Source organism: Carassius carassius, chromosome 5 (assembly GCF_963082965.1).
Source record: "Carassius carassius chromosome 5, fCarCar2.1, whole genome shotgun sequence".
Taxonomy (NCBI): Eukaryota; Metazoa; Chordata; class Actinopteri; order Cypriniformes; family Cyprinidae; genus Carassius; species Carassius carassius.
In genome coordinates this window covers 13,378,000-13,403,959 of record NC_081759.1, presented here as the reverse complement: position 1 = coordinate 13,403,959, position 25,960 = coordinate 13,378,000, and the positions used below count along the sequence as shown (strand labels likewise).

General features: G+C 39.6%; 1 protein-coding gene across 1 annotated transcript in view; it reads right to left on the bottom strand.

Moving 5' to 3' along the window:
- The window catches only part of LOC132140801 (atrial natriuretic peptide receptor 2-like), a 90,668-nt gene extending 74,957 nt beyond the window's left edge, over positions 1 to 15,711 (bottom strand). The window contains exon 1 of the mRNA XM_059549786.1: positions 14,784 to 15,711. Within this exon, the coding sequence (XP_059405769.1) occupies positions 14,784 to 15,483 (700 nt within the window). The 5' untranslated portion in view covers positions 15,484 to 15,711. The remainder of the gene's footprint in view (positions 1 to 14,783) is intronic.
- Between the last annotated feature and the right edge of the window lie 10,249 nt (positions 15,712 to 25,960).

Sequence of the window (25,960 nt, the reverse complement as noted above, 5' to 3'; positions counted from 1 at the left end):
ATATAAACACACACAAACACTGTCTCCTATTCAGCTATTGGACATTTGCTTTTAATCTGCTTTCATTCATTTGAGAGGCAACTTTTAGAAATGTTCTTATGAAGGCTTTCAGTGATTTCTGACATGTAATTGTCAGAATAAACCTTTTGCCATTAAAAAATATATAATTTAAATTATGATTCATAAGCAGATTAATCAGGTAGCATTATTAATATTATGGCACATACTAGGATAGGCATTTCAACAACTGGATTTAAGTTTGGGATGTACCTCCTACTTTGTTTGTCCTGCAGATATGAATACCCGATATGTGCAGCTTGATTTTGAATTAGAGTTTTTTCAACATGAACCAGTAAGTAAGCACCTAAGAACCACCCAAACAGTACTGAAACATGCTAAGAACCACTCAGATTAACATACATATATGTTAATCAGATTAAGAATACATATGTGACCCTGGACCACAAAACCAGTCGTAAGGGTACATTTATTTGAAATTGACTTATACAGTACATCATATGAAAGCTGAATAAATAAGCTTTCCTTTGACAATATTTGTTCGAGTTACAACTATTTGCTGCAAAAAAATCTAAATACTGAGAAAATTGCCAATCCAAATTAAGTTCCTAGCAATGCATATTACAAATCAAAAATAAAGTTTTAATATATTTACGGTAAAAAAAAATTGTGGTTGTGTGTGATCCGGGAAATCTCTGGCAGTGTGAAAAGGGGCAAAATCTAGCAACATGGGAACAATTGCCGGGACACATTACCCATGTATTTTCCAGAATCCCAGTGTGAAAGGGGCTCAGATGGCGGCAAGCAGGTGTTATGTGCTAGAAGTTCTCCTAATTATTATTATTTTTTTCTTATTTTATCGTGAGAAGGAATCTACTGAAGGAAATTTAAAATTTTGGATGCAAGAAAGTGGAACCGTAAAAAAGTTCTTCGGGTTTGGCTCAAACATTGTTTATGAGATGTTTATATGCCACTCATGGTCAGTTCCGTGTATGAGGAAGAGTGGAGCAAATAGAAATCGGAGATATAAGGGGACTATTATATTCTTGTGTTTACTTCTGTCCGTCGATATACATCAATGTCCCGGTCCCACCTCGAGAGATAATCAACAGCGAAGCCTTGCCGACTCGAAGTCTTATTTGGATGTGCTGAGTGCACTCGGCCAGGAGGATCGACGATCTGGGGCTACAGTGGGTTGGAGTTATATTGCTGAACATTAGAATTTAACTTCTCAACTTGATGATTCTAGAGATGTGTCGCGGCAGGAGGTGATTCATCATGTTACTGTAAGTGAGGCCTGCTCCAGGTTGATTGATTCATTTTCATGAATCTTACTATGTTTCTGGGTCTGGGAACATTCCAGTTGTGTTGCTTACCGTACAGGGTCCAGATGTGTGTACCATTTTCCACTGTAATGTTTGTTAGAATCCCATCTTGACTGCTTGCCTGTATTTCCCATAAGGAGATGAATGGCTGACTTTTTTTTCATGTAATTTTAGGAAAAAAAAAAAAAGGCTAAATTTTGTTGTTTTCATCTTCAGACTAATGAAATTGAAGTATCCAAATGAAGACCCTAGCAGTATGGAGTATATGGTGAGTTCAAGGTTAATAAATGATTTGTTAAAGTTAATACACAAGAATTTGAGTTCTCCATGCTTTTAAATACTTCTAGGATACAGACGTTGGCAGCAATCAGGAGGTGATCCAGAAGACTCGTGGGAATCTATTTGAAGCTACATCATTGAAGTTCTTCAGGAGTTCTTCAGGACCTAGCAGTTTACAGTCTGCAAAACCATGTTTCTGGGACTGGTATATGGACTGAACTTGAGCAACCCTCCTGAACTCAGGTACACATTTGGAGTACTGAAGAAGTTATTTCTGGAACCAGTTCCTGTTCCTGGAATAAGGTTTGATTGGTTACCCATGAATGCCAATTAGAAAATGAGTAGTTTGATATTTCTGCTATTTTGTGTAATTTTTTTGTAATTCTGTAATGTGGTTTAAACTGTATTTACTGTAACTGTGTGTAATTATTTATTGCTTGTTTAACAAATACACTTTGATCATTTGTGACATCTTGTCTTTTGACTCATTACAAGACAAATCACACAAAAAATGCTTTGTTGAAGGGGGTAACTTTAAATAGAAAATATTTAGTTAAAGTAACTAGAACTAATTGTGTGGAACCACTGTCCATAATTGAAATGAGTAATTTGAAACAAACCTCCTTATGTTGATAGAGTGAAACAAAATTGGCTAGATTGTAATAAACCAAAACATGTTCAGTTAACTTAACCGGTTTAAGTTGAAGCAAAGTGAATAAATTGATTTGGTTGGACATTATTATTTCACATAGATTCTACCTCATTCAGTTGTGTTGTCACAACACAAGGAGTTTGCATAGATTCAACAAATTCCATTAATGTTATCAAAACACAATTTGGTTGTGTGGAACCACTGTCCATAATTGACTTAAGTAAGTTTAAAGAGTAATTTCTTTGAGTGTTGTTGAAGCAATGCCACGTAGAATTAAGGCAGTTCTGAAGGCGAAAGGGGGTCAAACACAGTATAAGAATGGTGTTCCTAATAATCCTTTAGGTGAATTCACTGAATGTAATAAAAAAATTGAGTCGAATCGAAATGAAACGAGAGCTTGCTAATCGAAATCAAATCGAATCAGGACATCTGAGTTGATACCCAGCCCTACGGGTGATATGACATATTATCATATATTGACGACATCTCATAAGTATCGTGATGTCGATTTCAACAATCAAGTAACAGACAATTATCGACATTTTCGAAAAATAAAAAGACAAATGATAAACCTAGTAAGCTGACAAAATATTTTACATAGCCCCCTAGTTACCATACAGGTCTTTTTGCATGCAAGAATGTAATTTTTTATAGTAAGAGTGTTTGGAATCAAAAAGCTATTCCAGTTTTGGAAATCAAATGCGGAAGGTCAAGAATCAAATTAATTGTTATAAAATTCAACATTTATTTTGTTTCTTGATTTCTGTATGTGCATTTAATGTGATTTTATAGGATTCAACTGCAAGAAAATACATCTCATTTCTGAGACTAATTGCTATTCTGATGTTTTGCAGGACATAGTAGTTGGCGGCATAGTAGCTGAATCTCAGAAAGCGCGGATTTCGAATGCCATTGCCTAGCATCCATCTGGGAACCTCCGGTCTCTACCCAACAAAATGGACGAACTCCTTCTGCTTTCCCAGACAAATAAGGAATTCTCACACTCTGCTGCTATGTGGGAACTTGGCTAAACGAGACCATTCCAGACAGCACGTGCCATCTGATGGGCTTTCAGCTGTTCAGAGCGGACCGCAGCGCAGAATCAGCGGTGGAATCGCGCGGCGGTGGGACATGCTTTTACATCAACGAAAGGTGGTGTATAGATGTAACAATGTTAAAGAAGATGTGCTGTTCAGATCTAGAATTGCTCTTCATTAACTGCAAACTATTCTATTCGTCGTGGGAGTTTCACTAGTTCATTCTTGTGAGTGTTTTCATTTCTCTGCAAATGCACGTGAGCTCAGCTCAGAAACTCGCTGATCAGATCACAGAGACAGAACAACAACACACGGACTCTGTTTTAATCATTTCTTGGGGACATTAATAAAGCAAATCTCTCCAGTGAACTGCCAAAATAAAGACAGCACACCACATGTCCCACCAGAGACAGTAATATATTGGATCACTGTTACACCACAATAAAGAATGCATATCACTCTGTCCCACGGGCAACTCTGATCACTGTTTGGTTCATCTTAATACCGGCCTACAGGCATAAACTGAAATCAGCTAGACCTGTATTAAGGACCATAAAAAGATGAACTAATGAGGCAGAGCATTGTTACAAGCTTGTTTTGACATCACTGACTGGAGTGCTTTTGAAGTTGCTGCCACCGATCTGGATGAGCTCACAGAGACTGTAACATCTTATATCAATTTCTGTGAAACGTGTGCATTCCTACCAGGACTACAACAATTACAACAATAACAACCATGGTTCACCATAAAACTCAAGACAACTCCGTCAGGCCAAAAAAGATGCTTACAGGAAGGGAGACAATGTCTTTTATAAACAGGCCACATACACTGGAAAAGGAGATCAGAGTGGCAAAGAGGAATTATTCTGAAAGAATAAGGACTCAGTTCGCTTCTAGCGACTCAGAATCAGTGTGGAAAAGTCTGAAAGTGATCGCAAACTACAAAACACCATCCCCCAGCACTGTGGAGAATCAACAGAGGGCAGATTATCTGAATGAGAACACCCGCCCTGAACACCTCTCCACACAACCATTCACACCTCTTGAAACCCCCCTCTCCCCCACACCTGCAATTCAGATCAGTGAAGATGAGGTCTGAAATCCTGTGCTGACCAGCTGGCCCCCATCTTCACACAGAACTTCAACAGATCACTGGAACTGTGCAAAGTCCCTTCATGCTTCAAATGTTCCACCATCATCCCCATCCCAAAGAAATTCAAAATTACAGGACTTAATATATACAGGCCTGTGGCTCTAATGTCTGTGGTCATGAAGTCATTTGAAAAACTGATGCTGGCCCACCTGTAGGACATTACTGGACCTTTAATGGATCCTCTTCAGTTTGCCTACAGAGCAAACTGGTCTGTAGACAATGCAGTCATCACTGGACTGCATTATGTTCTCCAACATCTAGACAGACCAGAGACTTATGTGAGGATCCTGTTTGTGGACTTCAGTTCAGCCTTTAACACGATCATTCCAACCCTCCTTCTGCCCAAACAAACTCAGCTCTCTGTGCCCACCTCCGTCTGTCAACAGCTTCCTGACAGACAGGCAGCACCTAGTGAGGCTGGGAAAATACACATCCAGCACCTGTACAATCAGCACTGGAGCTCCTCAGGGCTGCGTTCTCTCCCACACTGCTCTTCTCCCTGTACACCAACGACAGCACTCCTCATCCAGGATGGTGACAAGTCTGCTTACAGACAGGAGGTTAAAGAGCTGTCTGGTGCAGTCTCAAAAACCTGGAGCTCAACACACTCAAAACAGTGGAGATGACCGTGGAATTCAGGAGAAACCCCACTGCTCTCCCCCCTCTCATCATCATGGACAGCACTGTGACTGCAGTGGAGTCATTCAGGTTCTTGGATACAACCATCTCTCAGGACCTAAAGTGGGACACTCACATTGACTCCTATGAAAAGGCCCATTAGAGGTTGTACTTCCTTTGTCAGTTGAGGAAATTCAACCTGCCACAGGAGCTGCTGAAACAGTTCTACTCCGCCATCATTGAATCCGTCCTCTGCATTTCAGTAACTGTCTGGTTCAGCTCAGCTACCAGATCTGACCTCAGAAGACTACAGAGGGTTGTCTGGAATGCTGAGCGAATCATTGGTACAACCCTCCCTTCTCTCCAAGAACTGTACTCATCCAGAGTGAGCAAACGGGCTAGTAAAATAACTCTGGACCCCTCACATCCAGCACACTCCCTCTTTGAACTGTTGTTGTCTGGTCGACGCTACAGAGCTCTGAGCACCAGAACGGCCAGACACAGGAACAGTTTCTTCCCCCAGGCAATCCATCTCATGAAAATTTGACAATAACTGTGGAACACACAACACTATTTACACATTCATACACTTATTTATCTAACACACATACTTAGTCTACACTTTAAATTTGCACATAATATATTTGAACATACAAAACTGTCTTTTGTAATATACCTGCACATACAATTGTCAATTTGTATATTGTTATTCCTTACTTACTTGTTTTATTTATTATTCTTTTATTATCTGTGTTTTTGTTCTGTCGCTGTCATTTTGTTGCACTGCGGAAGCTTCTGTCACGATAACAAATTCCTCCTTTATGTAAACATACCTGGCAATAAAGCTCATTCTGATTCTGACAATCAAGGGGAGACAAAACTAGGTAACACAGAGCACATGGGGAATGAAACCAGTCCTGGGGTGTGACAGATTGCCCTGCTCCCAGAAGGCGTGTCCTCACACCGCTGATAAAAAAGGGAGGGACGGAATCCTTGATGCCGATACTGGCACAAATTGCATTATAGTCCGTATTAGGGCTGGGCGATATGGAACAAAACATATATCTCAATATATTTTGCTATACCTCGATATACGATATATATCTCGATATCTTTACAGGAACAATAACCCCCCCAAAAACTACTGCAAAAACAAATATGCCAAATATTACGTTTAGGGCCCTATGAAATGTTTTATTTTTTCTTCACCATATGGTTTATTGTTACCTAATTCTGTGTTTTAGCATGTGTAATTATTTAAAGATGCTCATGAAGTGACTCTCAGTGCAGTTCTTGAGATGTTTTCATGTGTTCACATCCTCATTTAGTGAGACGACAGACGCTGAAATCACCGTGAGTGTCACGCGCGCTTCCGTGTGTGTAAAGAACGAAGACGTTCTTCTGCTCCATTCATTTACACAGACATGCAAAACATGCAGGATTCATATTTAAATAGACTTTTCCGGCTTAATATTTACTGATATTTGTCCATATCGTGATTTGATGTGAGTGCAATGACCTAACGTTACTTTTGATTAATTCATTCAAAATTTGACAAATTCCGTGACATTCCACGTTAAACTGTAAATTCCGTTTTTGTGACTGGATTCCACGATTCCGTCCGCATTTTCTGCATAGCAGAAATCATAGGGCCCTACAGTAGACATCTGCCTGCTGTTCGTCTGATGCCTTAAAACCGAAGTTAATCCATACAATGGAGCCAGTTGTCCTTTTTCTGAGACAAGTTCTGTTGCCTCCGGGCTGGTTGTGGACGTCACCATGTTTAATGAGACAACACGCGAGGGGAGGGGGAACAAAATCAAGGAGGCGGGGGGCGAGCGAGCGGCAGCGAGCACTGCATAGAGAACGCAAACAAGCAAAGTGGCGGAATCAGAATTAAATATAAACAATATATCGATATATACGATATGTCAAAATCCATATCGTGTTTAAAAAATATCTCAATATATTTTACATTTCGAGATATCGCCCACCCCTAGTCCGTATCTCATATTTCCTTAATGTCTCTGTGTTAAATATGGTGTCACGTACATGGGAATTTGCATGGAAATGATATGCAGATGAGGTTATGCATAGTAAAACTAGGTATTGTAAGCTCCATATGTGGTGATTTTAGGGAGGAGTTGAGGTGGAGCAGTAGAGCTGCAACTAATGATTATTTTTTTCTGTCAACTAATCTAACGATTATTTTTTTGTTTAGTCGACTATTCTAACGACTATTTTTATTAAAATAAATTATTAATCTAATGTTCTTTTTTTGATTAGCTAATTAATCCTTTGGATAAATTAAAAGTTTTTACAGTATACAAAAATAAAGAGGCATAGAAAATTATTTTACTATGGCAAATATGAGTTAACGATAGCGTTTATAATTAAACCACAGAAGCCACAAATTTACAGTTGTCTGAGACGTCATGAAATGTTCTTTAGCATCACAAACCATAAAATGTAGTCAGGGTTCTGCTATGGTTTATTTTCATAATAGGTAAACACAGGTTACAAGTTAACACAATCACATTTCCTTGATTAATCAGCTGCACGATGTGCCGCCGAGAGTCCTGTCTTGAATCCAGAGATCTGGAGCTAGTTCGGTGTAGATCGGTAGCTCGGTGGTTTGTGACTGTTGTCTCGCGGCGCGCCGTCTTTTAACGAATGTTTGAAACCCGCACCATCACAGACTTACTTTATTTTTTATTTTATCCTACTTACTTCAGCCACTACGGGCGATCATACCAATAACTTTTAATCTTTACAAGAATATCAGAATCATGCAATGAGCAAGTCTGCGTTTATTAGACACTTAATAATATCACATCAGTTTGTGCTTTTAGAATTGCCCGAATCTGCTGCGGTCGTTCCATCACATCTGCAGCGGAGACCTGAACCAGGATAACACGGTAACTAGTAAAACCGTAACACCGGAGAGCGCCAGAATGTTTTCTTCTGAGGTGCTCGTGCATCGCAGTTGTGCTGCCATCGTGCACCATATCTGTTTTGCAAATGGAACAAAGGACCATTTTATTTGGCCTCTGTTTAAAGTATTCCCATACTTTTGATAACAGTGGTCTCTGTTTTTGTGATAGAAAGCAACTTTCTCCATTCCCAGGAGCAGAAGCCGCCATTATGCGAAATGTAAACACTGTGACACGTTGCAGCACTAACGCACAGTCTTGCGCAGGTCCCGCGAACTTTATAGTGCATCTCCTCATAACTGACGCACTGTGAGCATAATAAAAGATTAGGCTTTTAGCCTACTCCTCGTTAAAAATGTTTTAAAAAAGGTATTTCAAAACAGGTTTATTATACAATTAATTATAAGCCTATAATTATAGGCCTACTGCTCCGGGTGTGTGTTCACAGTGTGAACACAATTTTTTTCTTCATTCTGTCACCGATGGAGTTTTGGTTCCTTGCCGCTGTCGCCTCTGGCAAATAAATGCACAGACACTATTTAACTGAACAGAGATGACATCACTGAATTCAATGATGAACTGCCTTTAACTATCATTTTGCATTATTGACACACTGTTTTCCTAATGAATGTTGTTCAGTTGCTTTGACGCAATGTATTTTGTTTAAAGCGCTATATAAATAAAGGTGACTTGACTTGACTTGTTGTGCTCATGTGGGTTATAAGAGTTTGAATCCAGCTTAGAACATTTTCTGATCCCATTTCCTCATCACTTCCTGTCTCATTGCTATGTGTCTATCCAACAAAGAGGTATAAAAACAAAAAGGGAAGGAGAAAGGCTTTGTGATGACACTTCACAGCCTAGGGTGGATCATTATCTCATCAATGCATGGAATGTGAGTTCACAAACTGAACAAGCACAGACAACAACATCCAAAAACATGAATTAATCTGACCTCAGGGTCAAAGCAACTAAACTCATTGAGGAATAGTGGGAGAAACACATTCTGATGTCTCTGAATGTAAAGCACTCTTATTTTGAGATGCTGTTGCAAATTATTTCACATGACTTTTCAGAATACACTTTAAGATTGTCAGCAGTTCAAACAGGATTAGACTGTATTATTAAAATAATAAATGATCATCCTCATTGAAGGTTATACACATCTAAAATGGATTATGAATCTATATATATATATAAAGTCTACATAAGACCAATATTTTAAAACCAAAAAATACTCAATATCCAATTTTGTCAAATGTCTGCTGTGTTTATTGTTGGTTTTGGGGGGTTATTATTAATAATTACATAGTTATGACAATGTAATTAATGAATGTTTATATGCATAAAGGGTTAGTACACCCAAAAATGAAAATTAGGCTGTGTTTTACTCACCTCCAAGGGTCCAGGGTCACATATGACTTTCTTCTTTCAGACGAATCCAGTCAGAGTTATATTAAAAATTGTCTTTGATTTTTCAAGCTCTATCATTGCAGTCAATGGGTGTTGCATTGCTTTAGTCCAAAAGACGTGGAATAAAAAGTGCCCTTCCATAAAAAAAAAGTGTCTCACATGGCGCTTGGGGGTGAACATAGGCCTCCTGTAGTGAATCGACGTGTTTTTGTAAGAAAAATATGCATATTCAAAATATAATAATCACTTGAGTCTAGCTTGCGCAAACTGCTGTAAACAGAACTGGTTCTATGTACAGCTGGTGGCGCAAGCTAGATTAAACTGATTATTACGTTTAGAATATGTATATTTTTCTTACAAAAACGCTTCGAGTTGCTACAGGGAGGCCTTTGTTCAATCTTGGAGCCGTGTGATAAACTTTTTTTATGGAGGGCTGCTTTTTATTTCACTTCTTTTGGACTGCAGCAAGGCAGCACCCGTTGACTGCAATGACAGAGCTTGAAAGATCAAAGACCATTTTTTATATAGCTCAGACTGGATTCATCTGAAAGAAGAAAGTCATATACACCTAGAATGCTTTGGCGGTGAGTAAAACGCAGCCTAATTTTCATTTTTGGGTGAACTAACCCTTTAAGCTTTATATGCTTTTAGACCAATTACATCTTTGTTTAAATCTTCAAGTAGTGTGGGGATTTCCTTTGGCTTACATGTTCAAAGGAGACACTAGGAGACATGGATTTGTGTTGCCATGACAGTGTGGATTCCGCTACTAAAGTCATTGATCTGACTTATTTAGACTAAGGCCCTGTCCACATGAATGCGGGTATTTTTAAAACCACAGCTTTTTCTACGTAGTTTGTCCATTTGTCAACATTCAAACGCAGCACCAGGTCACTGAAACTGAACATTTTTGAAAACTTCTATCAGGGTGAAGATTTTCAAAAACTCAGGTTTGCAGTGTTATCGTGTAGACAGCAAAATCTGGGATTTTGGCTTGTGACGTCAAAGGCCCTGTCCCAAATCGCGCACTTCATGTGGACTTTCGGTCTCGTGGACTTGAAATGCGCGTGCTCGCCGAGTCTACGAGTCCGTAGGCCGTCCCATTCAGCATTTTAACGCTCCGAAGTGTGCTCAGCAGCGCCCCCTTTGTACCCTTGAAGCGGTCTTCCGCGAAGCCCGCATAGAAGCAGGCTCCACGCACTTCAACTACCCAGGAATCCTTGCGAAAGACCAATCAGACAACAGATGGGAGGATATTTCGCTCACGGACTGTAAACATGGCTGAGAAGAGAATATTTAAGTGTAAAAGTATCAATGTTTTTTATGACATAGGCGTACATTTTACCAGTTGTTACTTACAGTTATACAAACATTATCGACCAGTTGATATCTCAAACATAATAATAGCGCGTTAAATAATACGATCGCATTATGATTCATTACATAAATAGAACCGAATGGCATGGCTTTATGAGTCATATAAACGTAGTATGAATATTGAAACCTATACATTTTTCTTAAACTCATTTTAATTTTGTGTTAAAATTTAACATTATGTATTATTATGTACAAATGTATTTATCATTTAAATAACCATGACATCTATTCTAATGCCCAGGTGGCATTTACAATTATAGAACTGTAAAAGCAGGCTGTGTATTTCACATGGACATATTATTTGGGAAATTAAAATTAATCCTGTTCTCTATGCTAAAGACTGTAATTTGTTTAATGATATTTGTGATATTTTTCTAATAAAGGGACTGATGAGATGACCTTTAAGTTTATTCAGCTCCGTATGGAGAGGGATAAGTCAACCAGACCTTCTTCCTGTTTCCGGCGTGACGATCGAGTCTGTCCCAAAATACCTCTCAATGCACCCTCGCGGACTCGCGCTAAGGGCCCTATAGGTCTGCACTACATGACGTCACCGAAGTGTGGACTCTGAGGAAGTCCACAAGTCCAGAGTGTGCCATTTGGGACAGGGCCCAAGCAGGCGCTGTTATCTCTGCCTACTGGAAACAGGCTTCTGATTGGCCAACATGGCTTTACAGTTGAGATTATATTGCCACCTGTTGGTTTGGCGTGCGCTTGAAAAAAATCTTAGTGCTTCATAGTATGCTTCTGCATTTTCATATGGACAGAGATCTTTTTTTTAAACGGAAAAAGGAAAAACTTTATAAAAATACCCATGTACGTGTGGACATGGCCTAAGGGATGAATACTCCCAAACTCACATAAATAATACACTTTTGATAAAAACATAAATTAGAATAGAACATGAAAACATTCTTCTTATGATTGTATTTGCAACATTATAATGACTATTAAGTCTTCAGCCTTTTATGTTGTGCAAACCTTTTTCGTAAACTATGAGGTATTCCAAATCATGAATCATTCAGACATTTTAAAACAACTAAGCTGCAAATTCATGAGTAGTCTGAGGTTGCATTTAGGTCACAGACTCATATTTAAAGCACCTGAAATACAAAATGGGAAACAGTGGCACCATCTAACCAATAAATGTGGTCTGATACTGAATGGACTGCATCTTGCCAGCCAGCTGCAGCTGTTTTCAGCTTCAAACCAGACAAAATCTTCTACTGATTTTATGTGTCACTGAAATCAAAAAAGCAGCACTGCGGAGATAATACATTTACCAATATGAAATATTTTGTGCTTATGTCAGTGTCTGGGTTGTATCCTAAATATGTCCGCATTTCAAGTTTTATTTAAAAGGAAGATGCCGCCCTTTTTTCCATATTCCACTATGTTCTTTCCCTCATCTTAGACGAATTAATACTACCTCTCCCATCTCAGTGCGTGCACTCAATCATTGTAGCGCGCGGCGCCACTATGCTAGCGTTTAGCTTAGCACCATTCATTCCTTAGGATCCAAACAGGAATTAATTTAGAAGCTACCAAACACTTCAATTTTTTTCCCTATTTAAAGACAGTTACATGAGTAGTTACATGAGTAAGTATGGTGATTCAAAATAATGTATGCCAATTTTCTAAGCAGATAAAAATTCTGACTATAATGTATGGCGGAAGAGCACTTCACTTCAGAACTTCGCCCTCGGCGCAATAATATCATCACTCCTGAAAACTCCCCCTCCCCCCCTCTCCCTTCCATCAGGGAAAACATGGAAATGTTTGGTGGCTTCTAAATTCATCCCTGTTTGGATCCAAAGGAATGAATGGTGCTAAGCTAAACGCTAGCATAGTGGCGCCGCGCGCTACAGCGATTAAGTGCACACTCTGAGATGGGAGAGGTACGTACCAGCTCGTCAAAACTGAGGTAAGAACATAGTGGAATATGGAAAAACGGTGCCGTTTTCCTTTAACAAATATTTGTCATCACAGAAACTAGGCACATACAACACTGGTGCCCCGTCAAAAATACAATGCATGACACCCGATTTAACTTTAAAAAATGGCCTAATTACTTTAAAGTAAAAATATCTTAGCAACTTTCACTTGGCAAAGCATAATTTTTTGGTACAGCTCTACAGTCAAAGAAACACTGCATATCAATTCACAACTGTCCTGTGGCTGGAAACAAAAACTTTAGTTACATCTGACATCCAAGAGGGGTGAAAATAATTTTTTCCACCACGCATAAATTACGTTTATGAGACCAAGGCAACTTTATGTGTATTTATTTGTAATATTTTAATGTGTATATATTTACCTAGAGATATGAGAAAGCAACAGTGAAAGAGATATACAAAAGTCTAAATGTGAAAATACAAATAAATATTATTTGTTGCAACATTGCTTTATTACTGAGTGCTTCTTCTTCTGAGAACTCTCATCTAAAGTTTTAGTTGTCTAAAAGCACAAAATACAGTGAAATAAAACATTATTTACTCTAGTTATTCATCTGTGATATCATCATTTTAGAGTAACAACATTTGGCCTGTTACAACATCCACATATAAACAAAGTCTAAGAAATCTGGACTTAATGCATCATATCCTTCGGTATCGTTACACAATCAGTGCTGACGCAATACAAAGTGGCCAGCTGTGTGCTTTCTTATTTACTATTAAACATGTTTTTAAAAAATAATAAAACTGCATTAATATATTTTGCTGTGTGCATCTTCGGGGACTTAAATAAAAATAAGATACTAATATCCAGAGTGTAGACACAAAGACTTCAGTGACATTATGTGCTCTCCTCATTCCATGCATTGCTGTTATACCACAATAACTGTGTTTGACAGCTCAAAGGGTTTTGAGAATGTCAAGCACTGTAACAAAACAAAGAATCAAGCCACACTCTTGAAAATAACTAATTTTAAGAGTTCTCTGTATCACCTTAAGTTCAACAGAGAACCCTCTCATGAATCATTCTCAATTAACATAAAAAAAAGAAAATTGGAGTTTTGGTTTCTGGGGTCTTTGAAACACCAGCTCATGTAAGGTTTTATAAGAAACTAAAAAATAACATGTTTTTAATTTATTCTGTCATTTTTTTTTTTTTTTTTTGCTTAACAGCATCTTTCGAATTGTGCCTACACATTTCAATAAGTTTCGGTTAGAAATTTTAAGAACTGTAAAAAAGAAGTGTTTGGCAGGTAACTGTACACAAGGTGTCCAAAGACATTGACTACATTGCTTTATTAACATTGAATAGGGTGCAGGCCCTCCTGTTTTGGTGGTGCTGTAAATAACTCCCACAGGGCACCACAAGGCCAAAAATACAGCCCGGGGGAACACAGGTGGTGTCAGTCCTAGACCAAAGCTGCCTCATTGTAGTCTTCAGATTTTAGATACATTAGATCAAGAATATCAATTCGGTTGCCATTGAGGGATGCTTTAGGCAATAACACAAACACACTTTATTGATTAAAAAAGGTAAACTGTGTGCGTGTGTGTGGGCGGGAAGGATAACAGTGGCCAAAACTGAGTAATATTGTGGTATTTTGATGTAAGGTATTTTCCAAGGTAATACCCATATGTGCTATTTTTTTTTTAAGTATAATGTACAATAGGATAGTAGCCAAAGAATAAGATGGATAAAATGCATAAATGAAAATAAACTGAATCTTAATGTTTATCTTTATATTTTATAACTGAAAGTTTAAAGATCGTTTCTATATGAATAAAGCTTTATAGTAGAATTCGGAATTTTACAGATATACTGTGTAAAATATATTGCCATTTCAAATAAAAAAGGTTTATGTTACTGTTTAATGTGGTAACTACTAAATGAACCTTACATGAAAGTAATTTCTTAACTGTCAGTTTGGGTAAAAATTTTGCAATTAATGTTTTTTTTTTTTTTTTTTTTAAGTGAGTTAAACATAGAATCATCAAATCTTTGTAGAACTGAATCTAAACTTACTTCTCCCGTTGTCCTTTATAAATGTGATGATGTCTTTATAATTGAAAGTCGGCGGATCTTCGTAAGGGAAAGCCACCACGGTGATATTTTCCTTTTGCAGAATTATGTAAATGCCCTCGGAGAGAAAGTAATGAGGTCGATCGTCTTGTTTCAGGTCGTGGAAGATCATCAGCGCTCGACTGCTCCAGTTAAAATAGGAGTGCAGATAATTGACAAAGTCTCCGAGTTTCGTGGTGGTCGGGCCCGTCCTGACGATAGTTTTAAACTCTTCTGATTTATCAAAGCCATACGCCGGTCCTCCCGCGGTTATCAGGGGGAGCTTCCAGTGGGAGGCGAACCGTCCGACGGACGCGACCGAGTAGGTGCAGCCGGGTCCGATGAACGCGTCTGGTTTGTTGTAAAGTTTTGTGTCCACAGCGATCATCTGAGCCTCGATTTCCGAGCAAGAACCAGAGGAATCCTCTGTACTGTAGTTCAGGAGGTTGATGGTGTGTCCTCTTAAAAGTCCGCTCTCCTGGATCTGCTCTTGTGCCATCCGGATCGCGGGGAGGACGCGCGGTGATGCCCACGAATACTTCAGATTGTCAGGCAGCATCACCGCTACGGTAATATTCACGTTTTCTGTTCTGCATTCCAGTACGAGTACGTATATAAGTAGCGCAATGAAAAAACTACATTCCATCTTAAATCCCGATCCCATCTTAAGTTGACAAATAAATCCTAGTGTAAGAGCGCCAGGTAATAAGATTTATTCTTCTCAAATCAAACTTAAATGAGAAAAATCCTCTGTTAAATAAACAGTACGATCTATTCGTGCCGCCTTTCTCCCTTGTAGTCCAACTAAATAGCTTGACAGAGTCTCCTGGTGCTTTATTTTGATGGACTCCTCAGTGAGAGTCAGCGCGCGTGTGCTCCTGTGTGAATAGCCAGATGAGCACAACTTCACCGCGCGCGCGGCTCTCTCGCTGCCCCTACACGTCATGACAGATGCTAACCGATCCTTTAGTTAACGGCTCCCTCTGTCTGCAGGTCAAATGTATTCTCCTTCAGGAAAGTTATGGTGAATTTCAGGAGGTTTATCACTTTACGACAGTTTAACGATTCAAAATTTCCATAGCTGTGATTCTTTGATCGCCCAATTAGCCTAAACAAACATTTTTCGACTCATCAATAAGCCACAGAGGAAATGATTAAAGCATTTTTACCAATTAAAATGCTTAAAATTTAACTGAGGTGGGTTAGGGTGGTGATGACACCTATTCACTGGGACGAGTCAATTTGAATAGTCTACCACAATAAATTTATGCAGAAATTTTAAATGTATTAGGCCTACTATTGGCTACAGAACATCAACGGTTAGCCGATTTTAGAATTATTTGTATAACCCAAAACGAACGTTTTCAGAATTTTACGGGGTTTGATATATAATGGTAATGGATTTCTGAGATTTTCAGAAGATAAATATATGGAAATTATAAAGCCTGAGACACAAAATGTTGAAACAAAACACTTTTGTTTTGCTTTTTTTTTGTGCTTACAGTAGGATACAACACTACCCACCTTCACTAATATACTGAATTTAATGAAGTTATAGGCTGTATATTGGCACCCAGGTTTATACTCTGCATTTTATACAGTATACTACATTGTGTATGCGGCTCATGTCATTTATACACTACAGTTGTTGGGAACATGTTGGTACCATTATATTTGTGCATATGTGAATGTGACAATTTATCTTTTATTGTATCAAATGGTGATGGCGAAGAAGTAACAATTTGCAACAAAAATAGATGAAATCCATCTTGTAAAGTAAACTGTGGAATCGCAATATTATAAGCCGCTAAAAGAGGTCAGACAAGTTCATTTGTAACTAGGGAGGACAATTACCATCACACACACAAGCCAAAATCTCAAAAATAATAAACTACACTTTAAAAAAAATCACTAGTTACTAGTCACTAGTCAGAAGTCAACATTCATGGAGGGATTAGACACTTCACATAATTTTAATGTTTTTAAAGAATTAAAACAGCACCTCTGTGATCCAGAATCAACAAAAACTCCACTGAGCTCCAAAGAGATGGAAACTGCAGCATGTTTGCCATGAATCCACTTTCATCCAAGGTCAACCCAGATGCATAACCTGGTGTCAAGAGCGCAATCTTGGACATTAAGCAGTGGAAAAAGCAGTGTGGTCTGATGAGTCAGCTCTCATCCTATTTCATGCATTGGGAGAAAGTCAAAAGAGGCCTTTGGTTCACATGCTGATCGTCCACTGCTGCCCCTAGAATCACCAGATTAAAATATTTGAACCTTTGGGGCAACTTCTGGAGCACAGAGTGCAGAAAAGATCTTCCACAGAGACCTCAGGGTCCATTTAAAACAGTGGTTCTCAGCTGGATTTACACTGAACATCAAGTGGTGACCCAATGCAATACCAAACATTCATGCTGCTCTCATTACAGGGGTCATATGATGTGATTTAATTTTTTTCCTTTCTCTTTGGAGTGTTAAAAGCTCTTGGTGCATAAAGAAGATCTGTAAAGTTGCAAAGACTGAAGTCTCAAATCTAAAGAGATATTCTTTATCAAAGTTAACACTCTGCCATGACCCCTAAAACGGCTTGTTCAAACACACCCCCACATGTCTATGTCACTATGTGGAAATATTTGCATAATGCCACCCAAATGTTCACACAAAGATAGAAGGCGTGGTTCAAGTAACTGCAATTAGTGTGAATCAGCCATTCCAAGAAGATGATGTGTGTATGTAGGCAAAAGCTAAAGCACTTTATTTGGCCTTCCGGAAGTAGATGCATTTTTAGGAACCATTAAGAATACTTACAACAGAACAGCAACGCATTTTATGGAACTACATCTGAAAAAAACGTGGTTGTCTTAAATTCAGGGTCTATACTTTGACATGTCAGTAATACAACCACAACAATAGGTGGCGCCAAATATGCGTAAAACTAGTGTGCCATGAAATACCTAATGTAATGTGTGTTGTAAAGTTTGCGAGTGAAAACAAAAGAAAAAGAAAAGCTTACAGGGGCATGAATCAAGCTTCCTCTGTGATTTTTGTATTGATTTTTAAACGTAAGACAGTTCCCAGTTTTGAAGACTATAATAAGATTTCACTTCTAATGTCAAAATTTGTTTGTTAGGCTACTATGAGATGGATAGACAAAATTTGGTATATCTATAAGTGTACATTTTTAAATGTGATTGTTGGTACAACTTTACCAGTATTTATCATACTTTCAAAACAATTTTTTTCCTAAGTAAACAGGTATGAAGAAAAAAAAGGTATGAAGGTAATTTAATGCCAATTTCTTTATTGTTTGTTTATTTTTTGTCGAACATCTTTTTTCTTTATCATATAACCCCTAGATGTAAAATAAATATTTTGTTTAATTTAATTTTGGACTCTGATCCCTTTATTTTGTTACTTCCTTGAGCCGGAATTTAACAATTGGGGGCTCGTCCTCAAATGTTTAATAGAATTTGGAAGGTCCAGCTTCTATTGATAAGAACAAGGAAAAAACGTTTTACTTGTAAAAAATTTGCTAGCGCCTGTGTAGTCTATAGGCGGAGCGTATTTGACGGGTATTCGATTCACCTGCGTGTTTTTGGACGTGCTAGCGCTAACAAACAGTGGGTGTTTTGTTTGTTTCTGGGAAATGTGCGCGAGAGGTTTTTCGGTGTCTTTAAAAAGGTGGATTTTCTTCATTGTTGTCTTCAACTGCAGAGAAAATAAGTGGTAAGCGAAATAGACCATATGGTTAGTGTATTGATTTCTCTTAAGAGTTTCCCTTGTAAGAACGTATCTTTTTTCTCTAGGCTATACAGTGTAACGTTAGCTCTGGCAGGATTTTGTTGTGTATGTGTACTCGACTCGGTAAGCTAATATTGCTGAAAAGTAATTTGTCAGCGAACTCTGTATTTTGTTACACTAATGGTGATGTTCCACGTTAGGTTTAGCAATGCATTGCGTTGATTTTTTTATTTATTTTAGTTTGTTGTTTTTGTGCTGACACTGAGTTGAGAGCGCTGCCGCTATTGTATGTCTCACTTGTTTGTCCGTGAGCTTATACATCCGATGGTATTTGAGTGCTTAAAAATACTCCACTCTTGGTAGAGGCATGAAGACTAGGATTGAGTTATTTTAGGGGGGAGGAGAGAGAGTAGGGGGAATAATCATTTGTTGGTGCTTGTAAATTAAAGCACTCGATTACGAGTTCTGCTGAATAGAAAAATAGATAATGGCTACTGTTTTAGATGGATTTTTTGAGTCTCCTAGTGAGGGATTGTTTGATCAACTAACGAAAGAACAGTTGTTGGAGGTGGCTGCCAAGTCTGCCCAATCTGCCAGCGGACCTCACCACAGACCCCTCCCCCCAGCCTGCTGATACCGCTGCCCATCATTGAGGTGCCCTTCGAGCGGATCGGGATGGACTTAGTGGGGCCGCTGCCGAAGTCCGCCCGGGGGCACGAACACATCCTGGTCATCGTGGATTATGGCACCCGCTATCCTGAGGCCACCCCCCTCCGAAAAGCCACTACCAAAGCCATCGCTCAGGAACTCTTCCTGCTTTGTAGTCGGGTCGGCATCCCATCCCAGAAACTGACTGACCAGGGCACCCCGTTCATGTCCCGGATGATGGCAGACCGCTGCAAACTCCTGAAGGTCCAGCAGCTCCGTACCACGGTGTACCACCCCCAGACAGATGGGCTTGTCAATCGATTCAACCAGACCCTGAAACAGATGCTGCGCCGAGTGACGGCCAAAGATAAAAAAAACTGGGACAAGATGCTGCCATACCTCCTCTTCAATGTTCGGGAGGTCCCTCAGGCCTCCACCAGCTTCACACCGTTTGAGTTACTCTTCGACCGCCAGCCCCGTGGTCTGCTCGACGTTGCCCGAGAGGCCTGGGAACAACAACCAGCCGTACACCGTACCACCGTGGAACACATGCGTGAGATGCGGGAGCAGACCGACCGAGTGATGCCCATCATCCGGGAGCACCTGTCCATCAGTGACAGAATGGAGAAAAAAACCTTGGGAGAAACCAGGCTCAGTTGGGGGGCCAGTTCTCCTCTGACCAGACGAAACCAGTAGTTCAATTCCAGGCTGCAGCAAAGTCAGATTGTGCAGAAGAATCATCTGTTTCCTGTGGTCTTGTCCTGGTGGTCGTCTGAGACAAGGTCTTTACAGGGAATCTGTATCTGGGGCTCTAGTTGTCCTGGTCTCGGCTGTCTTTCAGGGCAGTAGAGGTCCTTTCTAGGTGCTGATCCACCATCTGGTCTGGATACGTACTGGATCCGGGTGACTGCAGTGACCCTCTGATCTGGATACAGACTGGATCTGGTGGCTACGGTGACCTCAGAATAAGAGAGAAACAGACAAATATTAGCGTAGATGCCATTCTTCTAATGATGTAGCAAGTACATAGGGTGTTATGGGAAGTGTTTCCGGTTCCGGTTTACCTAAATAATGCAGCCTAAAAATCCTTTAACGGATTTGGATATTAAAAGCATATTAGTATGTTATGTGTAAGCCAGGTTAAAGAGATGGGTCTTTAATCTAGATTTAAATTGCAAGAGTGTGTCTGCCTACCGAACAATCTTAGGTAGGTTATTCCAGAGTTTGGGCACCAAATAGGAAGATCTGCTGCCTGCAGTTGATTTTGATATTCTAGGTATTATCAAATTGCCTGAGTTTTGAGAACGTAGCGGAAGTAGAGGATTATAATGTAAAAGGAGAAAATACTGAGGTGCAAAACCATTCAGGGCTTTATAAGTAATAAGCAATATTTTAAAATCTATACAATGTTTGATAGGGAGCCAGTGCAGTGTTGACAGGACCGGGCTAATATGGTCATACTTCCTTGTTCTAGTAAGAACTCTTGCTGCTGCATTTTGGACTAGCTGTAGTTTGTTTACTAAGCATGCAGAACAACCACCCAATAAAGCATTACAATAATCTAACCTTGAGGTCATAAATGCATGGATTAACATTCCTGCATTTGACATTGAGAGCATAGGCCGTAATTTAGATATATTTTTGAGATGGAAAATGCAGTTTTACAAATGCTAGAAACGTGGCTTTCTAAGGAAAGATTGCGATCAAATAGCACACCTAGGTTCCTAACTGATGACGAAGAATTGACAGAGCAACCATCAAGTCTTAGACAGTGTTCTAGGTTATTACAAGCTGAGTTTTTAGGTCCTATAATTAACACCTCGGTTTTTCAGAATTTAGCAGTAAGAAATTACTCGTCATCCAGTTTATTATATCGACTATGCATTCCATTAGTTTTTCAAATTGGTGTGTCTCACCGGGCCGCGAAGAAATATAGAGCTGAGTATCATCAACATAACAATGAAAGCTAACACCATGTTTCCTGATGATATCTCCCAAGGGTAACATATAAAGCGTGAAGAGTAGCGGCCCTAATACTGAGCCTTGAGGTACTCCATACTGCACTTGTGATCGATATGATACATCTTCATTCACTGCTACGAACTGATGGCGGTCATATAAGTACGATTTAAACCATGCTAATGCACTTCCATTGATGCCAACAAAGTGTTCAAGTCTATGCAAAAGAATGTTGTGGTCAATTGTGTCAAACGCAGCACTAAGATCCAATAAAACTAATAGAGAGATACACCCACGATCAGATGATAAGAGCAGATCATTTGTAACTCTAAGGAGAACAGTCTCAGTACTATGATACGGTCTAAATCCTGACTGGAAATTCTCACATATACCATTTTTCTCTAAGAAGGAATTTAATTGTGAGGATACCACCTTTTCTAGTATCTTGGACAGAAAAGGGAGATTCGAGTTCTTTGGGGTCAAGTTGTGTTTTTTTTATGAGAGGCTTAATAACAGCCAGTTTGAAGGTTTTGGGGACATATCCTAATGACAATGAGGAATTAATAATAGTCAGAAGAGGATCTATGACTTCTGGAAGCACCTCTTTTAGGAGCTTAGATGGTATAGGGTCTAACATACATGTTGTTGGTTTAGATGATTTAACAAGTTTATACAATTCTTCCTCTCCTATAGTAGAGAATGAGTGGAACTGTTCCTCAGGGGGTCTATAGTGCAGTGTCTGATGTGATACTGTAGCTGAATGCTGAATGGTTGCAATTTTATTTCTAATAGTATCGATTTTAGAAGTAGTTCATAAAGTCATTACTGCTGTGGTGTTGGGAAATGTCAACACTTGTTGAGGCTTTATTTTTCGTTAATTTAGCCACTGTATTGAATAAATACCTGGGGTTATGTTTGTTTTCTTCTAAAAGAGAAGAAAAGTAATCGGATCTAGCAGTTTTTAATGCTTTTCTGTAGGATATGTACTTTCCCGCCAAGCAATACGAAATACCTCTAGTTTTGTTTTCCTCCAGCTGCGCTCCATTTTTCGGGCTGCTCTCTTTAGGGTGCGAGTATGCTCATTATACCATGGTGTCAAACTGTTTTCCTTAACCTTCCTTAAGCGTAAAGGAGCAACTGTATTTAAAGTGCTAGAAAAGAGAGAGTATATAGTTTCTGTTACATCATCAAGTTGTTCTGAGGTTTTGGATATGCTAAGGAATTTGGATACATCAGGAAGTTAACTTAAAAAGCAGTCTTTTGTGGTAGAAGTGATGGTTCTTCCATACTTGTAACAAAAAGTAGAATTTACAATTTTGGCTATGTGAAGTTTGCACAGAACTAAATAATGATCTGAGATATCATCACTTGGCTGAATAATTTCAACACTATCAACATCAATTCCATGTGACAGTATTAAATCTAGAGTATGATTTTGACAATGAGTAGGTCCTGAAACGTGTTGTCTAACCCCAATAGAGTTCAGAATGTCTATAAATGCTGATCCCAATGCATCTTTTTCATTATCAACATGGATATTAAAATCACCAACTATTAAAACTTTATCTGCAGCCAGAACTAACTCGGATGTAAAATCACCAAACTCTTTAATAAAGTCTGTATGGTGCCCTGGTGGCCTGTATACAGTAGCCAGTACAAACATAACAGGGGATTTATTATTAACATTTGTTTCTCTGGATAATGTTATATGAAGCACCATTACTTCAAACGAGTAATACTTGAAGCCTGCACTCTGAGAAATCCTGAAAACGTTGTTATAAATTGAAGGAACACCTCCCCCTTTGCCTTTTAGACGCGGCTCAGGTTTATAACAGTAATCTTGGGGGGTGGACTCATTTAAAATAATGTAATCATCAGGTTTTAGCCAGGTTTCTGTCAAACAGAGTACATCTATATTATGATCAGTGATCATATTGTTTACAAAAAGTGTTTTCGTAGAAAGGGATCTGATATTCAATAAGCCAAGCTTTATCATTTGTTTATCCATATTGCATCTGTTTTTTATTTGTTGAACCTCAATTAAATTGTTAATCTTAACTTGGTTTGGACATTTTTTGTATTTTCTAGTTCGGGGAACAGACACAGTCTCTATAGTAAGATATCTAGGTGAAAGAGTCGCTATGTGCTGAGAATTAACTGACCTCTGTGACGGGAGGCAGCTAGCAGACGTCGGTTTAGCCAGTCTGTCTGCTTACTGACCTGGGCCCCAGTTAGTCAAGTATAAACACTAAGACTATTTGCCATATTTCTAGAGAGAAGAGTGGCGCCACCCCAGGAGGGATGAAGACCATCTCTTTTCAACAGGTCAGGTCTGCCCCAAAAGCTTGTCGAATTGTCTATGAAACTCATGTTATTCTGTGGGCACCACTTAGACATCCAGCCATTGAGTGATGACAATCTGCTATGCATCTCATCACCACGGTAAGCAGGGACGGGACCAGAGCATATTACAGTGTCTGACATCGTGGTTGCAAGTTCACACACCTCTTTAATGTTATTTTAAGTGATCTCCGACTGGCGAAGTCGAACATCATTAGCGCAGGCATGAATAACAATCTTACTGTATTTACGTTTAGCATTAGCCAGCACTTTTAAATTTGCCAAGATGTCAGGCGCTCTGGCTCCCGGTAAACATTTGACTATGGTGGCTGGTGTCTCTATATTCACGTTCCGTACAATAGAATCACCAATAACTAGAGCACTTTCATCAGGTTTCTCAGTGGGTGCATCACTGAGTGGGGAGAACCTGTTTAATGTTTTGATCGGAACAGAAGAGCAGTGATTTGACCCGTGACTACGCTGCCTCACCGTCACCCAGTTGCCCTGCTGCAGGGGCTCTGTTGCCGGAATCGAACAATGTACAGGAATCCCTGAGCTAGACACATCCAAAGCCGTATCTAGAGCCCTAACATTCTTACTGTCCTCAATTAAAGTTTGGATGCGTGACTCTAATTCTGAAATCTTCTCTGTCAGCCTAACTATTTCCCTGCATTTATCACATGTGAATCCCTCATCTGCGACAGAGATAGATAAACTGTACATGTGGCAAGAGGTGCAAATAACAATAGCAGGAGAAGCCATTACTCACCGTGCTTGATGAAATATTCTTACTGCGGTTGTTTGATGAACTTGTGAAACACTGGAGCGAGTGAGAGGAGAGGAGAAAAGAAAACAGCGATAGGTTAGAATGAAAACGCTAATGACAAACGCGAGAGTGACGCAGTGGTTCCTGGCGCTCCAGGACTTCAACTTCACCGTGCAACACAGAGGGGGGACGGATTTGGGCAGCTTTCGCAGGTCTGTTAGGGTCCACTCCCCGCCCTCCCCCAGTTTCCCCGCTTCTCCATAGGACTAGGACGACGCTTAGGGGGCGGGGAGTTTGACACGTGTCCCGAGCTCTCATCAGCGTGGAAACCGAGCAGTCACACCTGCTCCTGCTCGTCACAGGCTGAGCGGCCACACCTGCGCCCCATCAAGAGCTGCCTTCTTAAGCACAGCAAATGAACACAGAGGTGAGAGATGTCTCCACGAGACTCGGCTATTCCCAACTATCTGTCTTGCTTACAGAGAGCAGTGTGTGACAGCCAGCCCCACCGCACACTGGAGAGCACAACGGACCCACACCGCCACAGCGCACAGACCGAAGAGGAAGCCGGGCACCCTGCACCAAACCACCTCACGCCACCGCCTTCGGGCCCACTCTTTGTCAATAAAATCCACCCTTCGGGGAACTCACCTGTACCTACTCGTCGTGCCTTCTTCACCCTGCCACAATATACAGATTGCAAATCACTGTTCACAGGCTTGCAGTGCTTTTGACCATCTTTCAGCGAAAACAACATGCCATAAGTGTAAGCACAGAAAAATGGAAGTCAGAAGAATGCAGATCATATTTATTTTACTTTAGCATGAAGCTGCAGTTTCACAAAACTTAATTACACTTATGAGTAACAGTAAAATGTTGCAAATAATTTTTTCTTATGCTTAAAATGCGATTTACACCTTTACAAAGCTTCTGTTGCCCATGCAAATGTAATTTACGCTTACAGTTTTATGTACATTTCAACAACTCTTACCCTGCGTATTAAATATTTTTGGCATTAAATTACCTTCATAAAGGGCTTTTTTCCAAAAGGTACATCTGAAGAAAGGGGAGTCATCTTATAATCAGGGTCGTCTTGTATTCGGGTCAATATGGTATTTGCTATTGAATGTTCAAATGCAGAGTTTTGCGCGCCTGTGTGTGTGTGTGTGTGTGTGTGTGTGTGAGAGAGAGAGAGAGAGAGAGAGAGAGAGAGAGAGAGAGAGAGATGGTTCACACAGTGGAGTCAGCTGTCTTAACCGTCCATGGCTTGTATACTGCAAACACATGAGCTTCATCACTGTGTCTGTCATGTGACTGTTCTCCTTTTGGGCTTGAACTGATGGTAAAACTAAGGACATTATTAACTGTCTTTACATTTATTTTGAAAGATGAAATCTCGCGATTATGGAAAGGGGCATTACATTTCTGACGTGTGCTTACAGTGTTCGGCCAATCAGGAGTCATAGATATGGCTAGGCCAATCACAATGCACTGGGTCAGTTGGACAATCAGAGCAGACTGCGCTTGTTGGAAGTGGGGACTTTGTAGAAAATTGCGGGTTTAAGAGTGGCGGGGCATAGAGAACCTACAATAATGTACAGTATTTGAAAAATAATGTGTTTTTTTAACATTAAAGTGTGTCAACATCTTCTGTTACACCAAATACACAAAATAATGAAATATT